The sequence below is a fragment of the Eutrigla gurnardus genome (genome assembly GCF_963514095.1).
Source record: "Eutrigla gurnardus genome assembly, chromosome: 20".
Taxonomy (NCBI): Eukaryota; Metazoa; Chordata; class Actinopteri; order Perciformes; family Triglidae; genus Eutrigla; species Eutrigla gurnardus.
In genome coordinates this window covers 7,097,532-7,122,350 of record NC_139931.1, presented here as the reverse complement: position 1 = coordinate 7,122,350, position 24,819 = coordinate 7,097,532, and the positions used below count along the sequence as shown (strand labels likewise).

Here is a 24,819-nt window from a genome sequence, read left to right as displayed (position 1 = left end):
CGGTATTCATTTCCCCTCAGCTGCTCCAACATCCCCTCATAGTTGCCATAATGATGCGAGCCATAATCGCTGTTTGGGTTAAAGGTCAGCCGTACGACATTACCGTTGATGTTGACCGTGTTGGCAAACCAGTGGAGCAGCAACAGAGTGTGCGTGGGCACAGATTGGCCAAAGTTGACTTTCTTCAAGTCATTGATTGAATCGAGACTTCTCTGCACAGCTGACACCGAGGTCAGGGCGAAGAGCAGAACTACACAGCTACTCTTCATCATCCTGTGTAGATATTTAAAAAAATCACTTTTTATTATTCAATCATACTGTACATTCTCAATCCATAAGTATTTGCAACTAAACATGCATCCAATGATTATTATCATGATTGATGAATCCTTCATTCTGATGAATATCTCATTCTAACACTTATCTGATATGATTACTATTACAGGTCTGTAACGGCTCGTCACATAAAGAGGAGAGAACACGAAGAAGAAAAAGAGTTAAATGCTTCACCGTGAAAACCAAACTAGTGATCAGAAAATAAGAGAGCTCACCTGCGTTCGTCTGCTGCTAACCGGTATCTGATCTCTGTGCTTGTGTGAGAGCACGTACAACTCTTTTTTTAGCTTTACGTTTTCCTGTTAATGAAACGGGTAAAAAGAGCTTTGATCAGGAAGTTTCATAATATGGGCGTTTGAATGAAACTCCCTCAGATTTGAAAAGGACAACAACAACAAAACCAACATAGTAGAATGGATGGTAGGAATTAAATTCAATAATCGGAGGCAAAACAAAGTGAACAGAACAACCTCTGGCTACCATTCAGCTGTATTTAGGTTGCATAACTGTGGAGCCACAACGGTCTCCTCCAGTATTCTCCTCCAGTATGCCCAAAACGGTGACAGAATTCAAAACCGCCATCGGTGGAAAAAGATAGAAATCTGAGAAACTCTGTTTTTTGAGCTGCAACTGTTGCTGTTGGTTTTGTCCCAAAACTCTCTGATCTGTCTCATGAGGTTCACAGTGATGCTGTAGGTGTGATCTGGATCATAAGGTGTCCCCTGATGTTCATAATTGTCATAGTGCTGCGTCATAAAGACCTGATCTGTCACCTTCAAAGCCGTCCTGTGTTCTGCTCCCTGACGTGAGTCTTCCAGAGTTTGGTTGTTGGTGAAAACCCAGCGATCATGTGGAATAATGCCGGTAAATACTGAAAACAAAACATCAGAACATCAGGATCTCACCTGGGTTGGTCTGCTGCTGCTGCTGCTGGTCTCTGGTTTCCTGGTTGTGAGAGCCTGCCTCTTCTAGGTTACCGTTTCCCTGTAAATGAAACTGGGGACTCGAGCGTTGCTGGCGGTTACAGGAAGTTGAGTAATACAGTTGTTTGTGATTCTGAGCTTCTCTGTACTAGAAAAGGGAAAGTGATAATCCCTTTCAAGTTCAAGTTTTAATCAGTACCAATAATTCATTTACTTTAATCAATACCAGTTCTGGTGCAAAATAGTGGACACTTTTTCTAAAAAAAAACATTTTCAAGACGGTTAAGATTTCTGCATCAGAAATTCAACAATGGTTGTTTTCATCGGTTTGTTTCCTTGAACTTAAGCTAAAAAAAAAATAGAAAAACTGACGTCAGTCTGGTAATCATTTATTAAGTAATCACAATTTCCAGCATAACAGAAAGAATACAAAACCATAACTGAACGTTGTTTTATTTATCCATCAGAACAAATTACACTCTTTATCTCTATCAGTTAACATCAGTAATCTCTCTCTCTCTCTCTCTCTCTCTCTCTCTCTCTCTCTATTTATTATCTTAGACTTTGATATTTGCACTCTTGTGTCTTTGAATTGCAACTGCTGTACAGCAATTTCTCTCAGGATGATGAAAATGTTATCCCCTCTGAAAACTTCCATTATACCAAAAATATAATATAATAGAAAATGCAATTAAACATGTGATGCCACAACAAACGATGCGGCAAATGTGACGGCACGATCGGCGGTCGTTGTTCTGGGTTACGGGGGTGTAGTGAGGAGTGTTTGTGAGGGGAGGTGCTTTGCATTTTATCTGTGTGTCAGACTTACACTGTTTGAAAATCAACTTAGTTTAAAATAACTGACAACAGTCTGACTGGTAAGTTTTAGTTTAATAAACACAATTTTCAACACTGCAGAAATGATAGAAAAAAATAAATGAAACGTACACCTGTTGTTATTAAAGCAAATACATTATCAGTGACAGCTGTCTTAAACATACTATTTTTCCCAGGCAAGTCAAATCCATCCAAAGGTCCTTTACAGGAGAAACTATTCAAACATGGAGCTCAAACAAGCATCTTAATTTACCTCCCTCTGATCACTAAGTCCAGTCTGACATAAAGGTGAGTGACTGACTGGGTGGGACTGAAACCCTGAAGACTCTGAGCCATTAAGAACCAGAACCATAATTTGGTTTATTAATCAAACGTCTTAACCGCCATCTTAATGAATTAAACAAAATGAGCAAATGTTGTAGCTAATCAAATAACGACTTATGAGTCCTGCTGGCTTTGTGGTCCTTACTCTCCTTCAATACCTGTAACTGGGATCTCCTTTCCCAAGCATAATAATAAATGCTACAATACAAATAAATAAAATAATTAAAATAATTGGAGCATTACTTTCTTGGCCCACCGAAGCGCCACCCAAAGGATTTTGTCTGTTCTCTGGTCTGTTGTAGTTTCCCGGTCTGTCGTAGTTTTCCGGTCTGTCGTAATTTTCCGGTCTGTAGCTCTGTTCCTGGAAGGAAAACTTTTCCTTGGTCACAATAAACAGCAGCAGTCCGAGAACAGCGAGGTGACCCCATGTGTTTCTAATGCGGCGAAGGTTAGCGTTGCTTCCAAAGCGGTCTCTGAGCTGCAACTGTTGCTGTTGGTTTTGTCCCAAAGAAAACTCCCTGATCTGTCTCAAGAGGTTCATAGTGATCCTGTAGGTGTGATCTGGATCATAAGATGTCTCCTGATGTTCATAAGTGTCATAGTGCTGCGTCATATACACATGGTCTATCCTCTGAAAAGCTCGCCGTCCTGTGTTCTGCTCCCTGACCCGGAAGATGATCCTGTCCTCGTTACTTCCCTCATACTCCGAAGGGGGATCAACAACGTAATGAGGAAGTTGGGTGGACAATTCTTCATTGAGATTGCCAATGGTGTAGTACTGGTATTCATTTCCAGAAGGCAGGGGGTCCAACAGCTCCTCATAGTTGCCGTAATGATGGGAGCCGTAGTCTCCTCCGTTTGGGTCAAAGGTCAGCCATATGATGTTGTTGTTGTCGATGTCGACCGTGTTGGCAAACCAGTGGAGCAGCAACAGACTGTGCGTGGACACAGATTGGCCAAAGTTGACTTTCTTCAAATCATTGATTGACTTGAGCTTTTTCTGGCCGGCCGACACCGAGGTCAGGGCGAAGAGCAGAACTACACAGCTACTCTTCATCATCCTGTGTAGATATTTAAAAAAAAATCACTTTTTATTATTCAATCATACTGTACATTCTCAATCCATAAGTATTTGCAACTAGACATGCATCCAATGATTATTATCATGATTGATGAATCCGTTTTATAATTAATTCTGATGAATATCTCATTCTTACGGAAGCGTATTGTATTCACTTGAGTAATTTTTTTTTGGGGTTTGTTTTTTGGAGTAATTATTCCTGTTTTTCTGAGTAATTTATTTCTGTGGTCTGTTTTTCTGAGTAATTTTTTTTTGGTCTGTTTTTCTGAGTAATTTTTTTTTGTTTGGTTGTTTTTCTGACTAATTATTTTTCCTGATTTTCTGAGTAATTATTTTCCTGTTTTTCGGAGTAATTTATTTTCTGTTTTTCGTGGTAATTTTTTTTCTGTTTTTCGTGGTAATTTTTTTTCTGTTTTTCGGAGTAATTTTTTTTCTGAATTATCGCGATACTTCGAACTCCCGCGAGAACCTCCAACCTGCAAGTGACTCCCATGGACCTGTAGTGACTCCTGCATACACATGCCCCATCTTCAGCTATTCAGCCGCAAAGTCCTCAGGTGCCTGCGTAAAGTGGATACACTTATGGTAATACCATCTATATGACTCAAAGACAGGACTATCTCCCAGTGTCTTAATCCCAGATCAAAGTAGAACTTGATCAAACTAAACAAGTCGGTCATGTTGGCCTCCATTATCGAGCTTTCACAAAGGAATGAATGCGTCTATTGTTTCAAATGCTGTCTAAACTCAGAAAAAAAATTATTCCGAAAATCAGAAAAAAATTACTCTGAAAAACAGAAAAAAAAAAAAATTACTCCGAAAAACAGACCAAAAAAAAATTACTCAGAAAAACAGACAAAAAAAATTTACTCAGAAAAACAGACCAAAAAAATTACTCCGAAAAACAGACCAAAAAATTAATTACTCAGAAAAACAGACCAAAAAATTAATTACTCAGAAAAACAGACCAAAGAAATAAATTACTCAGAAAAACAGACCAAAGAAATAAATTACTCAGAAAAACAGAAATAATTACTCCAAAAAACAAACCAAAAAAAAATTACTCAAGTGAATGCAATACGCTTCCGTACATTCTAACACTTATCTGATATGATTACTATTACAGGTCTGTAACGGGTCGTCACATAAAGAGTAGAGAACACGAAGAAGAAAAAGAGTTAAATGCTTCACCGTGAAAACCAAACTAGTGATCAGAAAACAAGAGAGCTCACCTGCGTTCGTCTGCTGCTAACCGGTATCTGATCTCTGTGCTTGTGTGAGAGCACGCACAACTCTTTTTTTTTTTTTTTTTTTTTTTAGCTTTCCGTTTTCCTGAAAATGAAACGGGTAAAAAGAGCTTTGATCAGGAAGTTTCATAATATGGGCGTTTGAATGAAACTCCCTCAGATTTGAAAAGGACAACAACAACAAAACCGACATAGTAGAATGGATGGTAGGAATTCAATTCAATAATCGGAGGCAAAACAAAGTGAACAGAACAACCTCTGGCTACCATTCAGCTGTATTTAGGTTGCATAACTGTGGAGCCACAACGGTCTCCTTCAGTATTCTCCTCCAGTATTCTCCTTCAGTATTCTCCTCCAGTATAAACAAAACGGTGACAGAATTCAAAACCGCCATCGGTGGAAAAAGATAGAAATCTGAGAAACTCTGTTTTGTGCAGTTTTTTGAGCTGCAACTGTTGCTGTTGGATTTGTCCCAAAACTCTCTGATCTGTCTCATGAGGTTCATAGTGATGCTGTAGGTGTGATCTGGATCATAAGGTGTCCCCTGATGTTCACAATTGTCATAGTGCTGCGTCATAAACACCTGGTCTATCACCTTCAAAGCCGTCCTGTGTTCTGCTCCCTGACGTGAGTCTTCCAGAGTTTGGTTGTTGGTGAAAACCCAGCGATCATGTGGAATAATGCCGTGGTAAATACTGAAAACAAAACATCAGAACATCAGGATCTCACCTGGGTTGGTCTGCTGCTGCTGCTGGTCTCTGGTCTCTGGTCTCCTGGTTGTGAGAGCCTGCTCCTTCTAAGTTACCGTTTCCCTGTAAATGAAACTGGGGACTCGAGCGTTGCTGGCGGTTACAGGAAGTTGAGTAATACAGTTGTTTGTGATTCTGAGCTTCTCTGTACTAGAAAAGGGAAAGTGATAATCCCTTACAAGTTCAAGTTTTAATCAGTACCAATAATTAATTTACTTTAATCAATACCAATTCTGGTGCAAAATAGTGGACACTTTTTCTTAAAAAAAACATTTTCAAGACGGTTAAGATTTCTGCATCAGAAATTCAACAATGGTTGTTTTCATCGGTTTGTTTCCTTGAACTTAAACTAAAAAAAAATAGAATAACTGACGTTAGTCTGGTAATCATTTATTGTTAAGTAATCACAATTTCCAGCATAACAGAAAGAATACAAAACCATAACTGAACATTGTTTTATTTATCCATCAGAACAAATTACACTCTTTATCTCTATAGTTAACATCAGTTATCTCTCTCTCTCTCTCTCTCTCTCTCTCTCTCTCTGTTTATTATCTTAGACTTTGATAGCAAAGCAAATTTCTCTCAGGATGATAAATGTTATCCCCTGTGAAAACTTCCATTATACCAAAAATATAATATAATAGAAAATGCAATTACACATGCGACGGTGATGCAACAACAAACGATGCAGCAAATGCAACGGCACGATCGGCGGTCATTGTTCTGGGTTACGGGGGTGTAGGTGTAGTGAGGAGTTGTCCTTCTAGCTACGTGGTCGTCAACTTCGCCTAAATACATCATCACGTCACCCTGGTTTTGAATATCTCGAACAGCAGCGTTCTGATGGTTTCTTCTGTTCTCAGGCCTGTTGTTGGGTTGGTTCGAGGAGTTCTTCTCCTGGATCACAATAAACAGCAGCAGTCCGAGGCAAGCGAGGCTAGCCCACGTGTTTCTGATGTCGGGAAGGTTAGCGTTGCTTCCAAAGCGGTCTCTGAGCTGCAACTGTTGCTGTTGGTTTTGTCCCAAAGAAAACTCCCTGATCTGTCTCAAGAGGTTCATAGTGATCCTGTAGGTGTGATCTGGATCATAAGATGTCCCCTGATGTTCATAAATGTCATAGTGCTGCGTCATATACACCTGGTCTATCCTCTGCAAATCTTGCCGTCCTGTGTTCTGCTCCCTGACCCGGAAGATGATCCTGTCCCCGTTACTTCCCTCATACTCCGAAGGGGGATGGGCAACGTAGTGAGGAAGTTGCGTGGACACTTCTTTATTGAGATTGCCAATGGTGTAGTACTGGTATTCATTTCCAGAAGGCAGGGGGTCCAACAGCTCCTCATAGTTGCCATAATGATGGGAGCCGTAGTCTCTTCTGTTTGGGTCAAAGGTCAGCCATATGATGTTGTTGTTGTCGATGTCAACCTGGTTGGCAAACCAGTGGAGCAGCAACAGACTGTGCTTGGACACAGATTGGCCAAAGTTGACTTTCTTCAAATCTTGGATTGACTTGAGCTTTTTCTGCCCGGCCGACACCGAGGTCAGGGCGAAGAGCAGAACTACACAGCTACTCTTCATCATCCTGTGTAGATATTTAAAAAAATCTATTTTACTATTCAATCATACTGTACATTCTCAATCCCTAAGTATTTGCAACTAGACATGCATCCAATGATTATTATCATGATTTATGAATCCTTTTTATAATTCATTCTGATGAATATCTCATTCTAACACTTATCTGATATGATTACTATTACAGGTCTGTAACGGGTCGTCACATAAAGAGGAGAGAACACGAACAAGAAAAAGAGTTAAATGCTTCACCGTGAAAACCAAACTAGTGATCAGAAAACAAGAGAGCTCACCTGCGTTCGTCTGCTGCTAACCGGTATCTGATCTCTGTGCTTGTGTGAGAGCATGTACAACTCTTTTTTTAGCTCTCTGTTTTCCTGTAAATGAAACGGGTAAAACAAGCTTTGATCAGGAAGTTTCATAATATGGGCGTTTGAATGCAACTCCCTCAGATCTGAAAAGGACAACAACAACAAAACCAACATAGTAGAATGGATGGCAGTATTAAATTCCATAATCGGAGGCAAAACAAAGTAAAGGACAGAACAGAACAACATCTGTTCAGCTGTCATATTGTGTATGACGTATTGCGTCATAAACACCTGGTCTGTCACCTTCAAAGCCGTCCTGTGTTCTGCTCCCTGACGTGAGTCTTCCAGAGTTTGGTTGTTGGTGAAAACCCAGCGATCATGTGGAATAATGCCAGTAAATACTGAAAACAAAACATCAGAACATCAGGATCTCACCTGGGTTGGTCTGCTGCTGCTGCTGCTGGTCTCTGGTTTCCTGGTTGTGAGAGCCTGCCTCTTCTAGGTTACCGTTTCCCTGTAAATCAAACTGGGGACTCGAGCGTTGCTGGCGGTTACAGGAAGTTGAGTTATACAGTTGTTTGTTATTCTGAGCTTCTCTGTACTAGAAAAGGGAAAGTGATAATCCCTTACAAGTTCAAGTTTTAATCAGTACCAATAATTAATTTACTTTAATCAATACCAGTTCTGGTGCAAAATAGTGGACACTTTTTCTTAAAAAAAACATTTTCAAGACGGTTAAGATTTCTGCATCAGAAATTCAACAATGGTTGTTTTCATCGGTTTGTTTCCTTGAACTTAAACTAAAAAAAAAATAGAATAACTGACGTTAGTCTGGTAATCATTTATTGTTAAGTAATCACAATTTCCAGCATAACAGAAAGAATACAAAACCATAACTGAACGTTGTTTTATTTATTCATCAGAACAAATTACACTCTCTTTATCTCTATCAGTTGACATCAGTAATCTCTCTCTCTCTCTCTCTCTCTCTCTCTCTCTCTCTCTCTCTCTCTCTCTATTATCTTAGACTTTGATATTTGCACTCTTGCGTCTTTGAATTGCAACTGCTGTACAGCAATTTCTCTCAGGATGATAAAAATTTTATCCCCTCTGAAAACTTCCCTTATACCAAAAATATAATATAAAAGAAAATGCAATTACACATGCGACGGTGATGCAACAACAAACGATGCAGCAAATGCGACGGCACGGTCGGCGGTCGTTGTACTGGGTTACGGGGGTGTAGTGAGGAGTTGTCTTTCTAGCTACGTGGTCGTCAACTTCATCGAAATACATCGTCACCACGTCACCTTGGTTTTGAATATCTCGAACAGCAGCGTTCTGATGGTTTCTTCTGGTCTCAGGCCTGTTGTTGGGTTGGTTCGAGGAGTTCTTCTCCTTGATCACAATAAACAGCAGCAGTCCGAGGCAAGCGAGGCCAGCCCACGTGTTTCCGATGTCGGAAAGGTTAGCGTTGCTTCCAAAGCGGTTTCTGAGCTGCAACTGTTGCTGTTGGTTTTGTCCCAAAGAAAACTCCCTGATCTGTCTCAAGAGGTTCATAGTGATCCTGTAGGTGTGATCTGGATCATAAGATGTCCCCTGATGTTCATGAATTTCATAGTGCTGCGTCATATACACCTGGTCTATCCTCTGAAAATCTTGCCGTCCTGTGTTCTGCTCCCTGACCCGGAAGATGATCCTGTCCCCGTTATTTCCCTCATACTCCAAAGGGGGATGGGCAACGTAGTGAGGAAGTTGCGTGGACAATTCTTCATTGAGATTGCCAATGGTGTAGTACTGGTATTCATTTCCAGAAGGCAGGGGGTCCAACAGCTCCTCATAGTTGCCATAATGATGGGAGCCGTAGTCTCTTCTGTTTGGGTCAAAGGTCAGCCATATGATGTTGTTGTTGTCGATGTCCACCGTGTTGGCAAACCAGTGGAGCAGCAACAGACTGTGCTTGGACACAGATTGGCCAAAGTTGACTTTCTTCAAAGCTTGGATTGACTTGAGCTTTTTCTGCCCGGCCGACACCGAGGTCAGGGCAAAGAGCAGAACTACACAGCTACTCTTCATCATCCTGTGTAGATATTTAAAAAAATCACTTTTTATTATTCAATCATACTGTACATTCTCAATCCATAAGTATTTGCAACTAGATATGCATCCAATGATTATTATCATGATTGATGAATCCTTTTTATAATTAATTCTGATGAATATCTCATTCCAACACTTATCTGATATGATTACTATTACAGGTCTGTAACGGGTCGTCACATAAAGAGGAGAGAACACGAACAAGAAAAAGAGTTAAATGCTTCACCGTGAAAACCAAACTAGTGATCAGAAAATAAGAGCGCTCACCTGCGTTCGTCTGCTGCTAACCGGTATCTGATCTCTGTGCTTGTGTGAGAGCACGTACAACTCTTTTTTAGCTTTCAGTTTTCCTGTTAATCAAACAGGTAAAACAAGCTTTGATCAGGAAGTTTGATAATATGGGCGTTTGAATGAAACTCCCTCAGATCTGAAAAGGACAACAACAACAAAACCGACATAGTAGGTAGGAATTAAATTCAATAATCGGAGGCAAAACAAAGTAAAGGACAGAACAGAACAACCTCTGTTCAGCTGTATTGTACAGCTGTCATATTGTGTATGACGTATTGCGTCATAAACACCTGGTCTGTCACCTTCAAAGCCGTCCTGTGTTCTGCTCCCTGACGTGAGTCTTCCAGAGTTTGGTTGTTGGTGAAAACCCAGCGATCATGTGGAATAATGCCAGTAAATACTGAAAACAAAACATCAGAACATCAGGATCTCACCTGGGTTGGTCTGCTGTAGTTGTGAGAGCCTGCTCTTCTAGGTTACCGTTTCCCTGGAAATTAAACTGGGGACTCGAGCGTTGCTGGCGGTTACAGGAAGTTGAGTAATACAGTTGTTTGTGATTCTGACCTTCTCTATACTAGAAAAGGGAAAGTGATAATCCCTTACAAGTTCAAGTTTTAATCAGTACCAATAAGTCATTTACTTAAATCAATACCAGTTCTGGTGCAAAATAGTGGACACTTTTTCTAAAAAAAAACATTTTCAAGACAGTTAAGATTTCTGCATCAGAAATTCAACAATGGTTGTTTTCATCGGTTTGTTTCTTTGAACTTAAACTAAAAAAAATAGAATAACTGACGTTAGTCTGGTAATCATTTATTGTTAAGTAATCACAATTTCCAGCATAACAGAAAGAATACAAAACCATAACTGAACGTTGTTTTATTTATCCATCAGAACAAATTACACTCTTTATCTCTATAGTTAACATCAGTAATCTCTCTCTCTCTCTCTCTCTCTCTCTCTCTCTCTCTCTCTCTCTATTTATTATCTTAGACTTTGATAGCAAAGCAAATTTCTCTCAGGACGATGAAAATGTTATCCCCTGTGAAAACTTCCATTATACCAAAAATATAATATAATAGAAAATGCAATTACACATGCGACGGTGATGCAACAACAAACGATGCAGCAAATGCGACGGCACGATCGGCGGTCGTTGTTCTGGGTTACGGGGGTGTAGTGAGGAGTTGTCCTTCTAGCTACGTGGTCGTCAACTTCGCCTAAATACATCATCGTCATCACGTCACCTTGGTTTCGATTATCTCGAACAGCAGCGTTCTGATGGTTTCTTCTGGTCTCAGGCCTGTTGTTGGGTTGGTTCGAGGAGTTCTTCTCCTGGATCACAATAAACAGCAGCAGTCCGAGGCAAGCGAGGCCAGCCCACGTGTTTCTGATGTGGCGAAGGTTAGCGTTGCTTCCAAAGCGGTTTCTGAGCTGCAACTGTTGTTGTTGGTTTTGTCCCAAAGAAAACTCTCTGATCTGTCTCAAGAGGTTCATAGTGATCCTGTAGGTGTGATCTTGATCATAAGATGTCCCCTGATGTTCATAAGTGTCATAGTGCTGCGTCATATACACCTGGTCTATCCTCTGCAAAGCTTGCCGTCCGGTGTTCTGCTCCCTGACCCGGAAGATGATCCTGTCCCCGTTACTTCCCTCATACTCCGAAGGGGGATTGACAACGTAGTGAGGAAGTTGCGTGGACAATTCTTCATTGAGATTGCCAATGGTGTAGTACTGGTATTCATTTCCAGAAGGCAGGGGGTCCAACAGCTCCTCATAGTTGCCATAATAATGGGAGCCGTAGTCTCTTCTGTTTGGGTCAAAGGTCAGCCATATGATGTTGTTGTTGTCGATGTCCACCGTGTTGGCAAACCAGTGGAGCAGCAACAGACTGTGCTTGGACACAGATTGGCCAAAGTTGACTTTCTTCAAAGCTTGGATTGACTTGAGCTTTTTCTGGCCGGCCGACACCGAGGTCAGGGCGAAGAGCAGAACTACACAGCAACTTATGACTCCTCCTGACAGCTTCATCATCCTGTAGAGACATTTGAAATGTTACTTCTCCACACTGTACATTCTCACTCCGTACATGTTTGTCATTAGAAATGCAACTAATAATGATTTGATGACAACTTAATGTCTGTGAATTCTGACTGCTTGTCGTTTGTAAGAGTTGGGTCAGTATTAGGAAGGAATTGTTCATCAGAACACTTAAAACATTATCAGAATCTCCTCGTCATTTACAGAATATGATTTTAGAGGCACAACGTTTCTAGAAGAATTTAATGTTGTGACGAAGACTGCGATGTGTGAAAATTACAGTCATTATTTCACTACATCAGCTCTGCCTTTAAGCTGTTTTGGCGTTATCTATATGAATAACAATGGTCTAAAAATTATATCAAATTGAAAAGTTATAAGTCAAAAACTTAAAAAAAACAAACATTTTATTGACTGTAGAAATTGCTCTGCGTGCATACCTGCCTGTGTTGATTCCAGCTGATTGACATCTTATAATATATGATTGTTATGGGAATTCTGGATGTTTGTAATTTATAGTCAAAATCTTTGTCAGGTCAGAGGTTGATCCGCATCTCCTCTTATCAAGCATTATTCTATGACTAAAATGCCTGTTTGTTGGTAGTTATATGAGCATGAGTGCCACATGACATGGGATGATTTCAGAGGACATAATAACATCTGTGTTCTGTACATCTTGTCTTTGTAAGATAGGACATGACCCGTCTTTTGTCTACGGTATGATTCCTCCTCCTTAAAAGGGAGATTGCTGCTAGACTCAGGGTCGTTCCTGCTGTCCCTTCTCTTTGCATCAGAAGGCAGGGGCGAACATTATTTTCCTTAAGCTGATCCCAGTTGTTGATCTTTATTGGGCAGATTAATTTTTCCACAACATGATCGAGGTATACTCTATAATAAAAATGACACGGGGAAGTGCTTTAAGTATAAACACTATAGGTAAACATACAAACACACCACCTTACTATAGGCCTTCTATAGAAGATGTTTAAGTATAATAATAAAACGATAAACAACTGATTATTACTGCCACAGCATAACATGCTGAAAGGCATAATCAATACATGGGAATAAGTAGCAAGAGATATGCAGCCGACATGTGAGTAGTATAAGGAGTGATTAAACGTTAAAAGTTAGAAGTTTATCAGAAGTAAATTCACCCGAGGAGGAGATCAGAGGCAGAGAATTAAAGTCGATGCCGGACTTTAATCTTGGCCAAGAGGAGCCGTTACAATGTGTGGAAGAAAACTCTTCAGGTCCAATTCTGTAGCTGGTTCAAATGAGGTTTAATCACTGACAGTGGAGAAAAGAAATTCAGTGTATCCATGAAGATCAAGTCTCTCGAATGGCCTGGCCGAGGTGGATTTATACAGAACATTCGGGAGAACAAAAGGGAAGGCGTCATGAGTAGATTTGCATTGAATCAACACATGTCTCTCTGCAGAGGAAGAGACATCTGTGGATGTCTACAAGGTGTGACTGTTCTCAGGAGAGCTAGACGATGTCACTACAGGGGTCACCCATCGGGCCTTGATCAATGTATATGAAACAAGTGAGACAGTTCAGGAAGAGGGAAAGATCATAGAGTCTGTTAAAAGAATTTTTCCGTAAACGAATAAATTCACCCAAGGTGGAGATCGGAGACATAAGTAAAGTCGACGTCTGACTTTAATCTTGTACAAGAGGAGCAGTTACAGTGCAACAACGTGTGAGGATGCTACAGAGGAAGTGCTCAAATCAGTGTAGAGACTTGAGTCTTTAAGAAGGAAAAAGAGATAGTACGTCACTGGTGTCTTATCCTTAAGCAACAAACCAGACATCCAGACCCCTCAGCCCCTGATAACATTTAGACACCTTGAGATATAGCTGGGAGCATTAGGTTAACAGTGGATTTACTAAAGTGATGACAATCCAATCCATCCTTCATACATGGGCCCCCCAGAGTCGTAAAACTCTCAAATATATCATTTTCTGGAATCTTAGCAATGTTGGTGCCCCAGCAAGAAATAATAAACTCATGATGTTATACAAAATTTTTATAACAGAGTCTTTTCATCAAGACGGCAAGGGTTAAATTCAATAGAAACAGCTCAGCAGGACATTTGATGTTCCCGAGAGAAAGGAACATTATATGGGATACAAATAAGAAATGTGAGGTAACACATTTTCTTCCACAAATGCTATGTGTGAGGATTCTACAGAGGAAGTGCTCCAATCAGTGTTGTGACTTGAGTCTTTTAAAGGTTTCAGGAGATAATGTGTCATTGACGGTTAACCTTCGTGTAGAACAAGGCATCATGTGCACAAGGTCCCTGATAACAATTAGGCATACCCAAGACATGAAGTTATACAAAATTCTTATAACACATATTATTTTACAATCTTTCAGCAAGCCAGTCAGTTATAGGCCTGTACATTATTATTTATTAATGTACGAGTGGGTTCAAGTTTTATTATATACTGTGCAATGTTGTAATGTCAGTGCTAAATAAATATTTTCATACTTTTGTAATTTACTTTTCTTTGAATTGCAATGCCTTGATTTTAGTGAGGTTAGTACACAGTCATAGCCATAAATGCAATGGTACTAATAACTGGAATATTAATTTCTTTTGGCGTTTTGGTTTTCGTTTCCTCATTTTCGATTTTCAGTTTCGGCCAAGAATTGACATTTCGGTGAACCCCTAGTTGAGTCCAGCTTATAGACATCTTAATATTTATGATAGAGGTATATTTTATAATAAAAATGACACAGGGAAGTGCTTTAAGTATAAACACTATAGGTAAACATACAAACACACCACCTACTACAGGATGGTAATGAACAACTGATTACTGACTAGGGCTGTGTTCAAAAAATCGATCCGCGATCCGATATCGATTCACGCTCAAAAAGCACGATATCGATCCAAAAATGTCTGGATCGATCTTTTCCAAGTGACTAAAGGCACTATTTTCTTTGACGCGCAAGGCGCACTATAAAAAGCGAGTGCCGGCTAAACGAAACCGAAACTTAAGCTAGCGAGATGGCTGAAGCGGCACCACTAAAATCACCTTCTGGAATGAAGGCTCCGCTGACTCCGCTCCCGTGAAGCGGCGGAAGTGTTTCCTCTGCGTCGGTCAAGTGCGCCGTCATTCATGCGGCGGCGGTGTTGACGCGCGGAGCCGGACTGAGCGGCTGCGCTCTGCCAGTCCGGGTCTAGGGACCGTCCACCAAAACTTGAGTTCAAGCGAAGAGAAAGTACCTCTCTCTCTCTCTCTCTCTCTCTCTCTCTCTCTCTCTCTCTCTCTCTCTCTCTCTCTCTCTCTCTCTCTGTATGGCATTTCACAAGTCTCTGGTTGTCAAAGACTGGGTACAGGGGTTCTTGTAGTTTTCTAATATAGAGGGCCACTTAATTTTAATTTATTTATATTTTATTTGGTCATTGTTGTTTAGTTCTGGTCATTGTTTTAATTCTGCCATGGATATGTTACTTAAATTTCAAATAGCCTAATACTTGGACTTGATTCTTGACTCTTCTCTCTCTGTGTCCCTCTTACACGTACACAGATACAATCACAAACACATGGAGCTGTTTTGTCTATGGGACAGTATTTATTTGCATTATGTCTGTAAATAGATCGATATCGAATCGAATCGGATCGAATCGTGGATCGAATCGGATCGTGACCTTATGAATCGGAATCGGATCGATCCAGGAAATTCGGATCGATTCCCAGCCCTATTACTGACACAGCATAACATGCTGAAAGGCATAATCAATACATGGGAATAAGTAGCAAGAGATATGCAGCCGACATGTGAGCAGTATAAGGAGTGAAATAAACGTTAAAAGTTAGAAGTTTATCGGAAGTAAATATGGAGCGTCAGCAGAGTTGGTCGAATCAAGTGAGTCTTCCAGAGTTTGGTTGTTGGTGAAAACCCAGCGATCATGTGGAACAATGCCAGTAAATACTAAAAACAAACTATCAGAACATCAGAATCTTACCCTGGGTTGGTCTGCTGCTGCTGCCGGGTCTCTGGTCTCTGGTCTGTGGTCTCTGGTCTCTGGTCTCCTGTTTGTGAGAGCCTCCTCCTTGGTTGCCGTTTCCCTGTAAATGAAACTAAGGGCTGGAGTGTTACTGGAGGTCACAGGAAGTGGGGAAGTTTTTGGGAGGGGTTTATCCTGTCATGTGCCTTTTTAGAAATGCAAAAAGCTGACTATTTTGAGTTTTTATAGGAACAATTCTTTAAAGTCAGACGTCTGTGTATGTGTGTGTGTATGTATGTGTGTGTATATATATATATATATATTTATTTATTTATTTATTTATATATATTCTTATCTGTACATGTTTCTCCTGTAATGGTCTATAGAGTGAAGAATAGTTCTAGTTCTGTAAGTACAGTATGATGAGGTTTCATTGCCCTGTCCGGCTGCCTGCACCACTGCAACTCTACCAGCGGCCAGCAGGAGATGCTGTCGCACAGGTAGCCGGTCTCACACACCTGGAAGGTGTCGAGGCTGGCGCTTGTGAAAGCTTTGTGGTGTTGCTGCATTTAGAATCCTACCAAAACAGCAGATCAGCGGTCTCTCTCTGTGTTTGTGAACATGCAAACAGAGAGAGACGTTGGCATGTTTGGTTTTTGTCCCGTCCTGCACACAGATGCAGACACACAGAGACACAAGTCGCTGTTTGTTTGAGATCCCGTATGGAGGCTTCGTTGTTACTTATGGGAAAAGACGGAAAGAGAGTAAAAAGAAAACACACAAAGGAAACATTTAGCTTCTCCGTGGTCACCGCCCACATCTTTCACATGGGCATCACCAGATATTATTATGTATTACATGCAGCACAGAGATGCAGATAGATCAGCATAAAGCATAGTGTGTTGTAGAGTCTTTCTGTGCCGTGATGCATTTAATGTTTCTGTGTTTATGAAAGGACAGCTGTCAGGGGTCAGCCTTGCAGCCTTGTACTCCGCCTGCCAATACATGACACCATCTTGGCTCGGCTCTCCCAGCCTCATGTCACTACATCGCCCGTCTCCTTCAAAATGAAGTTTTTTTTTTTTATCCGAGATGTCCCCAGCAGGGCAGCAACTCTGGGATAAAGGAGCACGCCAAGTAACGGCAGATCAAACAAATGATGGCTGCCTCCCTCTGCATGCGTTCAGGGTTCACTCAGGAGTCACCGTCTTTTTAAGAAGAAGCTCTGCCGGGGAGGGAATGGAAGACTGTTTTTGTCTTTTGTAAGGTCACATGTGAGCTTGCATAGAGTTGACACAAACTGAGCTGCAGTAAAACCTGCAGTGAATCTGGGAATGTTGGTCGTCGGTGGCGATGGAGAAGAGGATTTACGCTTGAGTGTTTGGTGTGAAAGAGCTATTAGTTATTAGTAGCTTGTAAATTGTCGCTTCATCTATATTTTAGTATCTCTGGGCTTTTATTGGGACGATACAGTGGAGTTTCAGAAAGAGGCTGAACAGCTTTAAGACAGAGGGCCGTTTCCCTTTGTTTCAACTCCTTATTTGGTAAGACACTTACAAGGCACATCTGTGTTTGCTTGTTTTGTTTTTTTTATCTTGTCTATATACACCATATGTTGTGAATTATGAAGGCCCGCAACGATGCTGCAGATTGGTTAGGATGGACATGCTACCTGGTGGTGTAGCAGGTATTTGTCGGTGTAGCAGGTATTTGTCGGTGTAGCAGGTATTTGTCAGCGAGGTGGAGGAAAGGTTGATCTTGGCAGCGAAGTGCGTAATGAAACGAAACCGATCCTTTTTTCCAGCCTGTTTTGTGCCTGCTTTTTTTTTCCTGAAACATGATTCTTCATCTCGAGGAATGCTAGCGCTGCCCTGTGTGTTCGTGTGTGTGTGTGTGTGTGTGTTCGTGTGTGTGTGTGTTCATGTGGCTGTAAGGTCGAGCACTCGAGCCCCTGCACTGGTGTATAATTACACTTCCTGTGAGGCTGGAGACAGCTGTTTCCTCTCCTCTTTAATCACACAAACACAACTCTATAAGAATAGTAATCAGCCAAAGTAATTGGTTCGTTCCCAGGTTTGAAAGAAACGAGTGAGGGGCTTCGTTTATGACTATTCAGCAGAAAATCTTCTTCTCTAAACATTATACACCAATGTTGAAAAACTGCTCTATTTTTAAACGATTACAATTGACTGCATCCCCAAACAATGCTGTGTGTGTGTGTGTGCTCTCTCTACTTGATGATATATTTATAGTGATAACGGTTATTTTTACATCACGCCAGGAATGTTTTTTGTTGACTAGAAATGCGTGAGGGTGTTATTGCCATTGTATCTCAGTGTTGTTGCTGTGGAAACACCTCAACTACCAACGTTTTCTCCTTTTTTGAGTGTCTTATAGATGCCTTAGATTCACAGATGAGACGGTTTGTTAGCATCTTGGTAAACTAAAGGCATAGTGGATGGGAGCAGCAGCATATGTGATGACAAAGGGAATCCCAGTAGTTTGGTGTAGTGATGTGTCTCAGGTAGGTGTGAGAGGAATTACAGAGATGTGATGAATGTGGAGCCTGAGGAGCAGATGAGAGGGTCAGGTCAGATAATTAGGGTTGTATATCCCAGGAAAGGGGCATCCAGCCGGCCCGAAGGCTCCTTTAACATCGGTGTACATGCATGCATAGATAATCAGGGGGGGGGGGGGGGGGGGGGGCTCTATGTGAAGGAAGTGGGTGTGTCTTGTTGCCTCACTTGTGTGGGTCACATGACAGGCATCAGGCATGGGTGGGAGGGGCCGGCAGGGAGCTTCCAGAGCCACAGCAGAGTTTGGCCTCTCACTGGAGCGCTGCACTTTGGCAGGGGACGACACACACACACACACACACAGAGTTCACACACGGTGAGTGTTTTGCATACCGGGAGAGTGTGTGTGTGGGTGTGGGTGTGTGTGTGTGTGTGACGTGTGTGTTTGGAAGTTTGGAAGTCGAGGGAGTAAATTTTCTTTGTTGCAATCTCTTTTTTTCTTTTTTTTTTGGTGCATGTTCCTCCTCTTCCCCGGGAAGAAGAAATCTGATCATCTGTTGTTTTCACATACTTGACTTGATAAATATCCCTGCATGCCTTCCATACTTGACTCGGGGAACCCAGCTGTTTATGTGTGTCTAAATGTTACTGTTGTTTTTAGCAGTCGAGCGTCAGGCTTAATATGCAAGATGGCTGTTGAAACGTTTACTACCGAGCAAAGTGGCTTTTGAGTTCAGGTTTAAGTGGGAGTTTCTCAGTTGTTGCACTTTGGTTTTGCATGTTTTTTTTCTTTCTCTTTTCCCCCCATCAGGTTTCACTTCTCTGTTTCCTCGTGTTCCCTCCCTCCTGACATTGTCCACACGCTGGACATGTTCTGCTGTTTCTGACAGTGATCCATTACCAGATCGCATAGCCGGCACTCAGAAGTGTGTGTGTGTGTGTGTGTGCAGCAAAGTGAAAGGTTGGCTCCACTCATGTGGTTAGAAGGCTCCACAGAGTACGGAAGGGAATCATTTAGTCTAGTTTTTGCTTCGGAAATTACAGTGAAGGAATCATCTCTGCAAATGGTAATCTGTGGAAAAGTAGTCCCTATTCCTTTTTCCAGTGGGAGACCCAGCGTATTAAAGTTTTGTTCTGCTTAGTTCACCCCGTACGTCTTAGGTTTCTCTTGTCTGAGTGGGAACGTTATTGTGCGAGCTAACTGGCAGTTGGAACAAAGTCTCTGCATTGTGTCATCCAGGCTCTGTTGTCTAGGGCTGACCTGAGGAATACAAGGCACTGCTCTCTGATAATATCAACCCGATGGAAAACAGCAACCACCCCTTCACCTTTTTAGAGAGTCACCCGCCTCTGTTTTGCCTCACACACACACACGTTGACACACACAGAGCTGTTGAAAGGAGCTCTGTTGTGGCCCCTGTGCATTGCCAGGGCAGAACAGACGCCGGCCTTTCACCAGCGTCCGATGGGCCGCGCTGACAAAGGTCATCATTACCTTCCCTATCTTGAATGACTTTGTTGTGCGCCTGCCTGTGTTTTGAGTCGGTTGATGAGTAGATTTTGCGTCTGGATGTGGAATTCGGGCGTCATAACTTTGAAATGCAAAATATTCCATGAATGTAACCGGAGCTCCTGTAATGTAAATTGATAAGGACTCATCTCTGTAGCTTGATGTGCTGCACATTCTCAGAATAGCAAGCTTTCTAGTGTGTGTGTGTGTGTGTGTGTGTGTGTGTGTGTGTGTGTGTGTGTGTGTGTGTGTGTGTGTGTGTGTGTGTGTGTGTGTGCATGCATTTTGTGTTCATTATAAGAACGTTTTGTGATATGTGGGGAAAAATTGCAATGTTGTTTTGCTTTATTTTCGAAAACCTGTGGCATATAGACTTTGGAATGTTTTCATTCAGTAGACTATAATGTAGCGACAACAGTCCTTAACTATTTTAAGTGCTTAATCCCGAAAGCAGAGCATGTAACGTAATGTCTAAAATAACCTTTTGGGTATTTCAAAATAGAACATGCCAGGTAACGGCAAACCTATGAAGTGGGTGAAGCTCAGACATCAAAGACATTCATTGTGATGCTGTAAAGATTTCAAAGGTGAGGTGCTGATAGGGTGTAGATAATAAAATGATTGACTCATATTTAGCCTGGATTTCATCCAGTGAAATGGTAGAAAGTCAGTAAGAACGGAACGTGGGAACTTTGTCGACTGTTAACGTAAATGTAGTTGTTGCTAGTAGTTCTAGCAAATAATCCCTGTCACTAGTTGGGTCTTTTGAGGGTATTGTCTGCTATTGTACTCTTGAGCTTTTTATGTGGGTCAGTCACAGTCCATAAATACTGCTCCTGGCCTACAGAGGACCAGAGAGACGGGCTTTATATCTCTCACACACACACACACACACACACACACAAACATTTAGCATAGCCGGGGAAACCTCCAGACATTGAATTAAAGACGACCTCTTAAATTTGTTGAAGTCGAGGACTCGTTAACTTTTCCTTTTGGATCCAGCGTGGGTTAGATCAGACCTGCTGCTTTATATCGACATACAGCCACACGGGAAAGTTGTTTTATATGAGTTTGAAGCCCACTGACCGTTTCCCCTGATGTGAGGTATGTGTGAGGACCTGACCCCCCCCCCCCCCCGCCTGCTGTCACCCAACCACTGCACTGATACACTTTGACCCCGCACGCTAAGATTAAGACTCTGGCTAGCTACCGCAGTCCGGCTAATGGCTTCAACAACTCCTGTCGGTGAGCAGCTAGCAGGTAATAGCTAGCTCATTCATTATTCAGCCTGTTTGCAAAGGGCCTCAGACTAATTGGCAACTCCTTCATTCAGTTAGCGTTTGTGTAAACACACTTCACGGGTTAATGTTTAGCAGTTGCTCCGGGGCTTGATTATTGTTTTGTAATGCTTGGAAATTCAGTCCGTCGCAGGAATGCGCTGGAATTGCTTTCCTTAGAGTTAGAAATTAAATAAATGAGGATTGATGAGTTTGTCCGTGAGGTCAATCGCTCTTGTTTTTCATCATATATGAATTAAAGCATTAAAATGCACTTTGTTCATGCGAGCTGCTCGGTGTCGGAGGCCCTTAAGGAGCCAGGAAAAACAACAGCTAGCTTGTGTGGAGAAGTGAACGCATTCCTCTGGCAGTCTAGACCAACCTGTGTGCGTCTACTGTCATTACTGCAATTTACACACATTTCCCACATGTCTGCAAAGTCCCGTTACCTGCGCTGACATGGATACAAACCTGGGCTGGGATTGTATGGAGACTGTTGGACAGGTGACGAGGAGGCATCGTCCATCGTTGTCCAGTGCCAGGTGACACGATGAGCCAGTTGGACCCTGCAGGAGGTCAAAGGGCACATTTCTCCAGGGAGCCGAGCGACGAGGACTCTGGGAACTGGGCCTTGCTGCACAAACACTGTGACTTTAATAACACAACGGGGCATGTTTGCACTGCCACCACTCCAATTCCCCTCCGTTTTTATTAAGGGATTCTCTGTCAGAGGGTGGGAAAAAGTGTTTGGGTGTATGCATGTGTTTATATCCCTCCCCCTGGGCTTGGACCGGACCCATGTGGTCTGGGGTATCTAATTGATTCTGTGCTGGAGGGCTGGTCGAAGCCGCAGGCTTTATTCTTTTCTTGGTGTCGTTTGTACCATGTTTTTTCCCCTCTTAAGGCATGAAAGGCCTCGCAGAAATCTTCTTTGATTTGAATCACATTGAATAAGATTTGCGGCAGCTCAAACATTCCTGAACACAACACAAATCTGTGTTGAGATGAAGATCCTCCTTTGTTCTGTCTAGGAATGTAAATAAAATGACAAAGAGGAGCAGATATTTCAAAGAGGAGGCCATTAAAAAGATTTCAAACCAGAGCAAAGATGCAAAACGGCCGGTTTTAGCGGATTAGTCCTCTGATGTGTGTTTGATGAGTAGGGGAACGACTTGACGTGGAATACATGAGGTCAGGGAAAGCTGTGAGTTTGAAGGATTCAGTGAGTTGGTCCACGTTTCTTTCTCTGGATTCAAGTCAGTTTGTACGGAGGGTTTGTACCGCTGGATGGACCTCTGCACTTTTTTTTTTTTTCCTACCTAAACTGGGAATATGACCTCTGACCTGCTCGCCACGCTGTCAGGATCAACACCCTGGACAGCTGAGGCACGGCTGAGCAGTTTTGACCGCATCTCCACTAAACATAGACGACACTAGTCGCAGCGTTCTTCCTGGTTCTTCTGTGTTCTTCTTTTCTCTGAAAACGCAGCAAACAAGGAGAAACTGTATTTACATCCCTGTTTGAAGGCCTGTGTGTAGTTAGCGAGCACCAAAAGTGGAATAAATCACAATGCTTTTCCCTCCTGCTTCCTCCCCTCCTCCTCCTCCTCCTCCTCCTCTACTCCAAAGTCCTTCCTCTGTCCTTATCTTTTTGTTTTTTTTACATCCCCCTACTCAATAATCCTTTTCCTTTTTGCCTCTCCTCTTTATCTCGTGCTTCTCCCGGCACTCCTGTCTTCTTCTTCCTCTCCTAAAATGCATCTGCTTTGACTTTCTCATTGCTCTTCTTGTGTTCTCCTCCTAAAAATGCTTTGTGGTGTAGGAGACTGCCCACCATATTTACAAAAAGCAAAGTAATCTGATACGGCTGGAAACTAGAAGAAGAAAAAAAAATACTCCATACTGGCTGTAATTGAAAACAGGAGTCCAATGAGTCAGTCATGCACACAAAATACAGAATATTGCTCAAATAAATGTCCATAGTTTATGTAACGTTGGCTTTTTTTGACACATAGTAATTAACTGAGGTAAGCTTTTTAGTTATTTTCACATTCAGGATCTGTCTTGCACCTTTTTCAAACATGCAATCCTGGAAAACTGGTAATAATTGTTTACAGCTGAGCGTAACTTAATGTAGGATAAAGCATTATATATGTATATGTGAGAACATCACCCAGACATGTTCACACCTGATGTTCCTACAGACCTGCCGCCATTCTGTCTTTTTGTGTTCGGGGTAAACGTCCACCAGCTGGTAAGCCACCAGGCCAGACATTTTTCACGTGGAGCGAGGTCAAATGTCTTTTTAACATTTATAGGGTCGTGCTCCGACCGGCTGTCTCCTGACTCCAGTGTTTACTGGCTTAGAACCATTCGAGGTCTGCAGCACATCATGCAGGTATGAATGCCTCCGTCTGACAAACATCCAGATGTTCCACACTCAAAACCACGGAGCTGACCGTGTCAATGCAGTACACAACTTGTAGTTTTACTTCAATCGAAGACACAGGACCGAAGCGGTTTACTACCTGCTATGGAAGTGATTCCTATTGTTGAGTCGAGTTTCCCACAGCAATGCTCCAGCACTTTGTGTTCTTCTGTGTGTCGTGTGTTTGCCAAGTCTTTTTTACAACGTTTGACTCGGCTTGGACTCGGGCAAACGGGCGGTTCGCCCTCATGAAAGACGAGTTAACGACGCTCTGAAGAGCCTCGCTGCTTCCGTCTGGGAAACCGGCAAAGTTAAGATGCAGGACACACAGACGTCTTTCACTCTCCGTCCTTTCGGTGGCTTTGGAATGTTTTCCATCCCACACTCGGAGAGCGGTGTGTTTACTATTTGTTAAACAGAACCGACAGCTTGTTAGTACAATAGATGTGGGTGGGATTGTTCTCGGTTGCCTTGTACTCAAATAAGGAAATGGGACACTTAGTTCACTCGTAGTAGTCTATTGGTTTGCACACAAATAAGCCTTCAAAAATAGAAATAATGGGAGAATAGGGGCCACTTAAACAAGGGGCACATTTCATTAGTAATGAGGTAAAATCCATTGTTCTTTTTTTCTCCCCATTCTCTAGATGATGATTTTATCAATGAATCAAGTGAGCAATCTTCATCAAAAAATCATAAATCCCAGGGTGATGTCTTCAGTTCACCATCAAAAAGAAATGCAGTTAATTCTCATAATTGAGGAAAACAATCTGATGTCTCTTACGTTTTGAGCATTTGGTGTATTTTATTATATATTATATAGTGTGTTGCAGCTGTGGCTGCTGTTATTTAAGTACACTGATACTTTTATCTCGAGTGTCTGTCCACCCCGATCAGTCTGAGTCCGCTCCCTTTGATGCTTGGCCGGGCCTCCTGTCTCAGGTGAGGCTCACAGGTTGTCGCAGCCTTGCCTGTAAGGCGTGCTCGCCCCTGGGCAACGTCTCCGTTTACAGCACATCGCTGTCAAAGAAGCGCGGGAGGGTTTTCTGCGAGGTAGAGGACAAAATGTAATGTTGAAGATAAAAGCCAGATGAGCAGCAGGGGGAGGGGGAAGAAGTTGTAATGTCAGAGTGGAGCAGGAGAGACAATAGAAACTAGGAGATGGGGGGTGGAGAGAGAGGGGGAACTGATGACAGGAGAGATAGAACAGTATCAGTGTGTGGGGAGAGAGAGGAAAGGGTGAGGTTGAGAGAAAAAAGACACCAGCGGAGGTACGGGGAATGTGGGAGGAGGAGAGGAGAGG

The 24,819-nt window shown here is 42.1% G+C and overlaps 3 protein-coding genes across 7 annotated transcripts in view; 1 reads left to right on the top strand and 2 right to left on the bottom strand.

Moving 5' to 3' along the window:
- The window catches only part of LOC311031004 (septin-9-like), an 83,898-nt gene that overhangs the window by 49,941 nt on the left and 9,138 nt on the right, over positions 1 to 24,819 (top strand). Inside the window, exon 1 of one of the 5 annotated variants that reach the window (XM_084037087.1) lies at positions 18,551 to 18,674. The exons of 3 other annotated variants lie outside the window; for them this stretch is intronic. The gene's annotated coding sequence lies outside the window, so the exon portion shown is untranslated. Of the gene's footprint in view, positions 1 to 18,550; positions 18,681 to 24,819 lie in introns of those variants that run through there. One more of the 5 variants, XM_084037088.1, reaches the window with a different exon arrangement.
- LOC311030884 (uncharacterized protein) lies at positions 1,658 to 23,363 on the bottom strand (the record flags this gene model as incomplete). Its single annotated transcript, XM_084036914.1, has 5 exons — positions 1,658 to 2,014; positions 10,945 to 11,809; positions 15,801 to 15,933; positions 21,560 to 21,654; positions 23,278 to 23,363. The coding sequence occupies 5 exons, from the start codon at positions 23,361 to 23,363 to the stop codon at positions 1,895 to 1,897; spliced, it is 1,299 nt and encodes a 432-aa protein (XP_083893040.1). The 3' UTR covers positions 1,658 to 1,894.
- Positions 2,132 to 5,510, bottom strand: LOC311031011 (uncharacterized protein). Its single transcript, XM_084037100.1, has 4 exons — positions 5,478 to 5,510; positions 4,734 to 4,833; positions 4,603 to 4,629; positions 2,132 to 3,481 (listed from the first exon to the last, which is right to left on the bottom strand). The coding sequence occupies exon 4, from the start codon at positions 3,478 to 3,480 to the stop codon at positions 2,572 to 2,574; it is 909 nt and encodes a 302-aa protein (XP_083893226.1). The 5' UTR covers position 3,481; positions 4,603 to 4,629; positions 4,734 to 4,833; positions 5,478 to 5,510; the 3' UTR covers positions 2,132 to 2,571.

Excerpts from the sequence above, each read along its gene's own strand:
- LOC311031011 (XM_084037100.1), bottom strand. The coding sequence starts at position 3,480 with ATGATGAAGAGTAGCTGTGTAGTTCTGCTCTTCGCCCTGACCTCGGTG.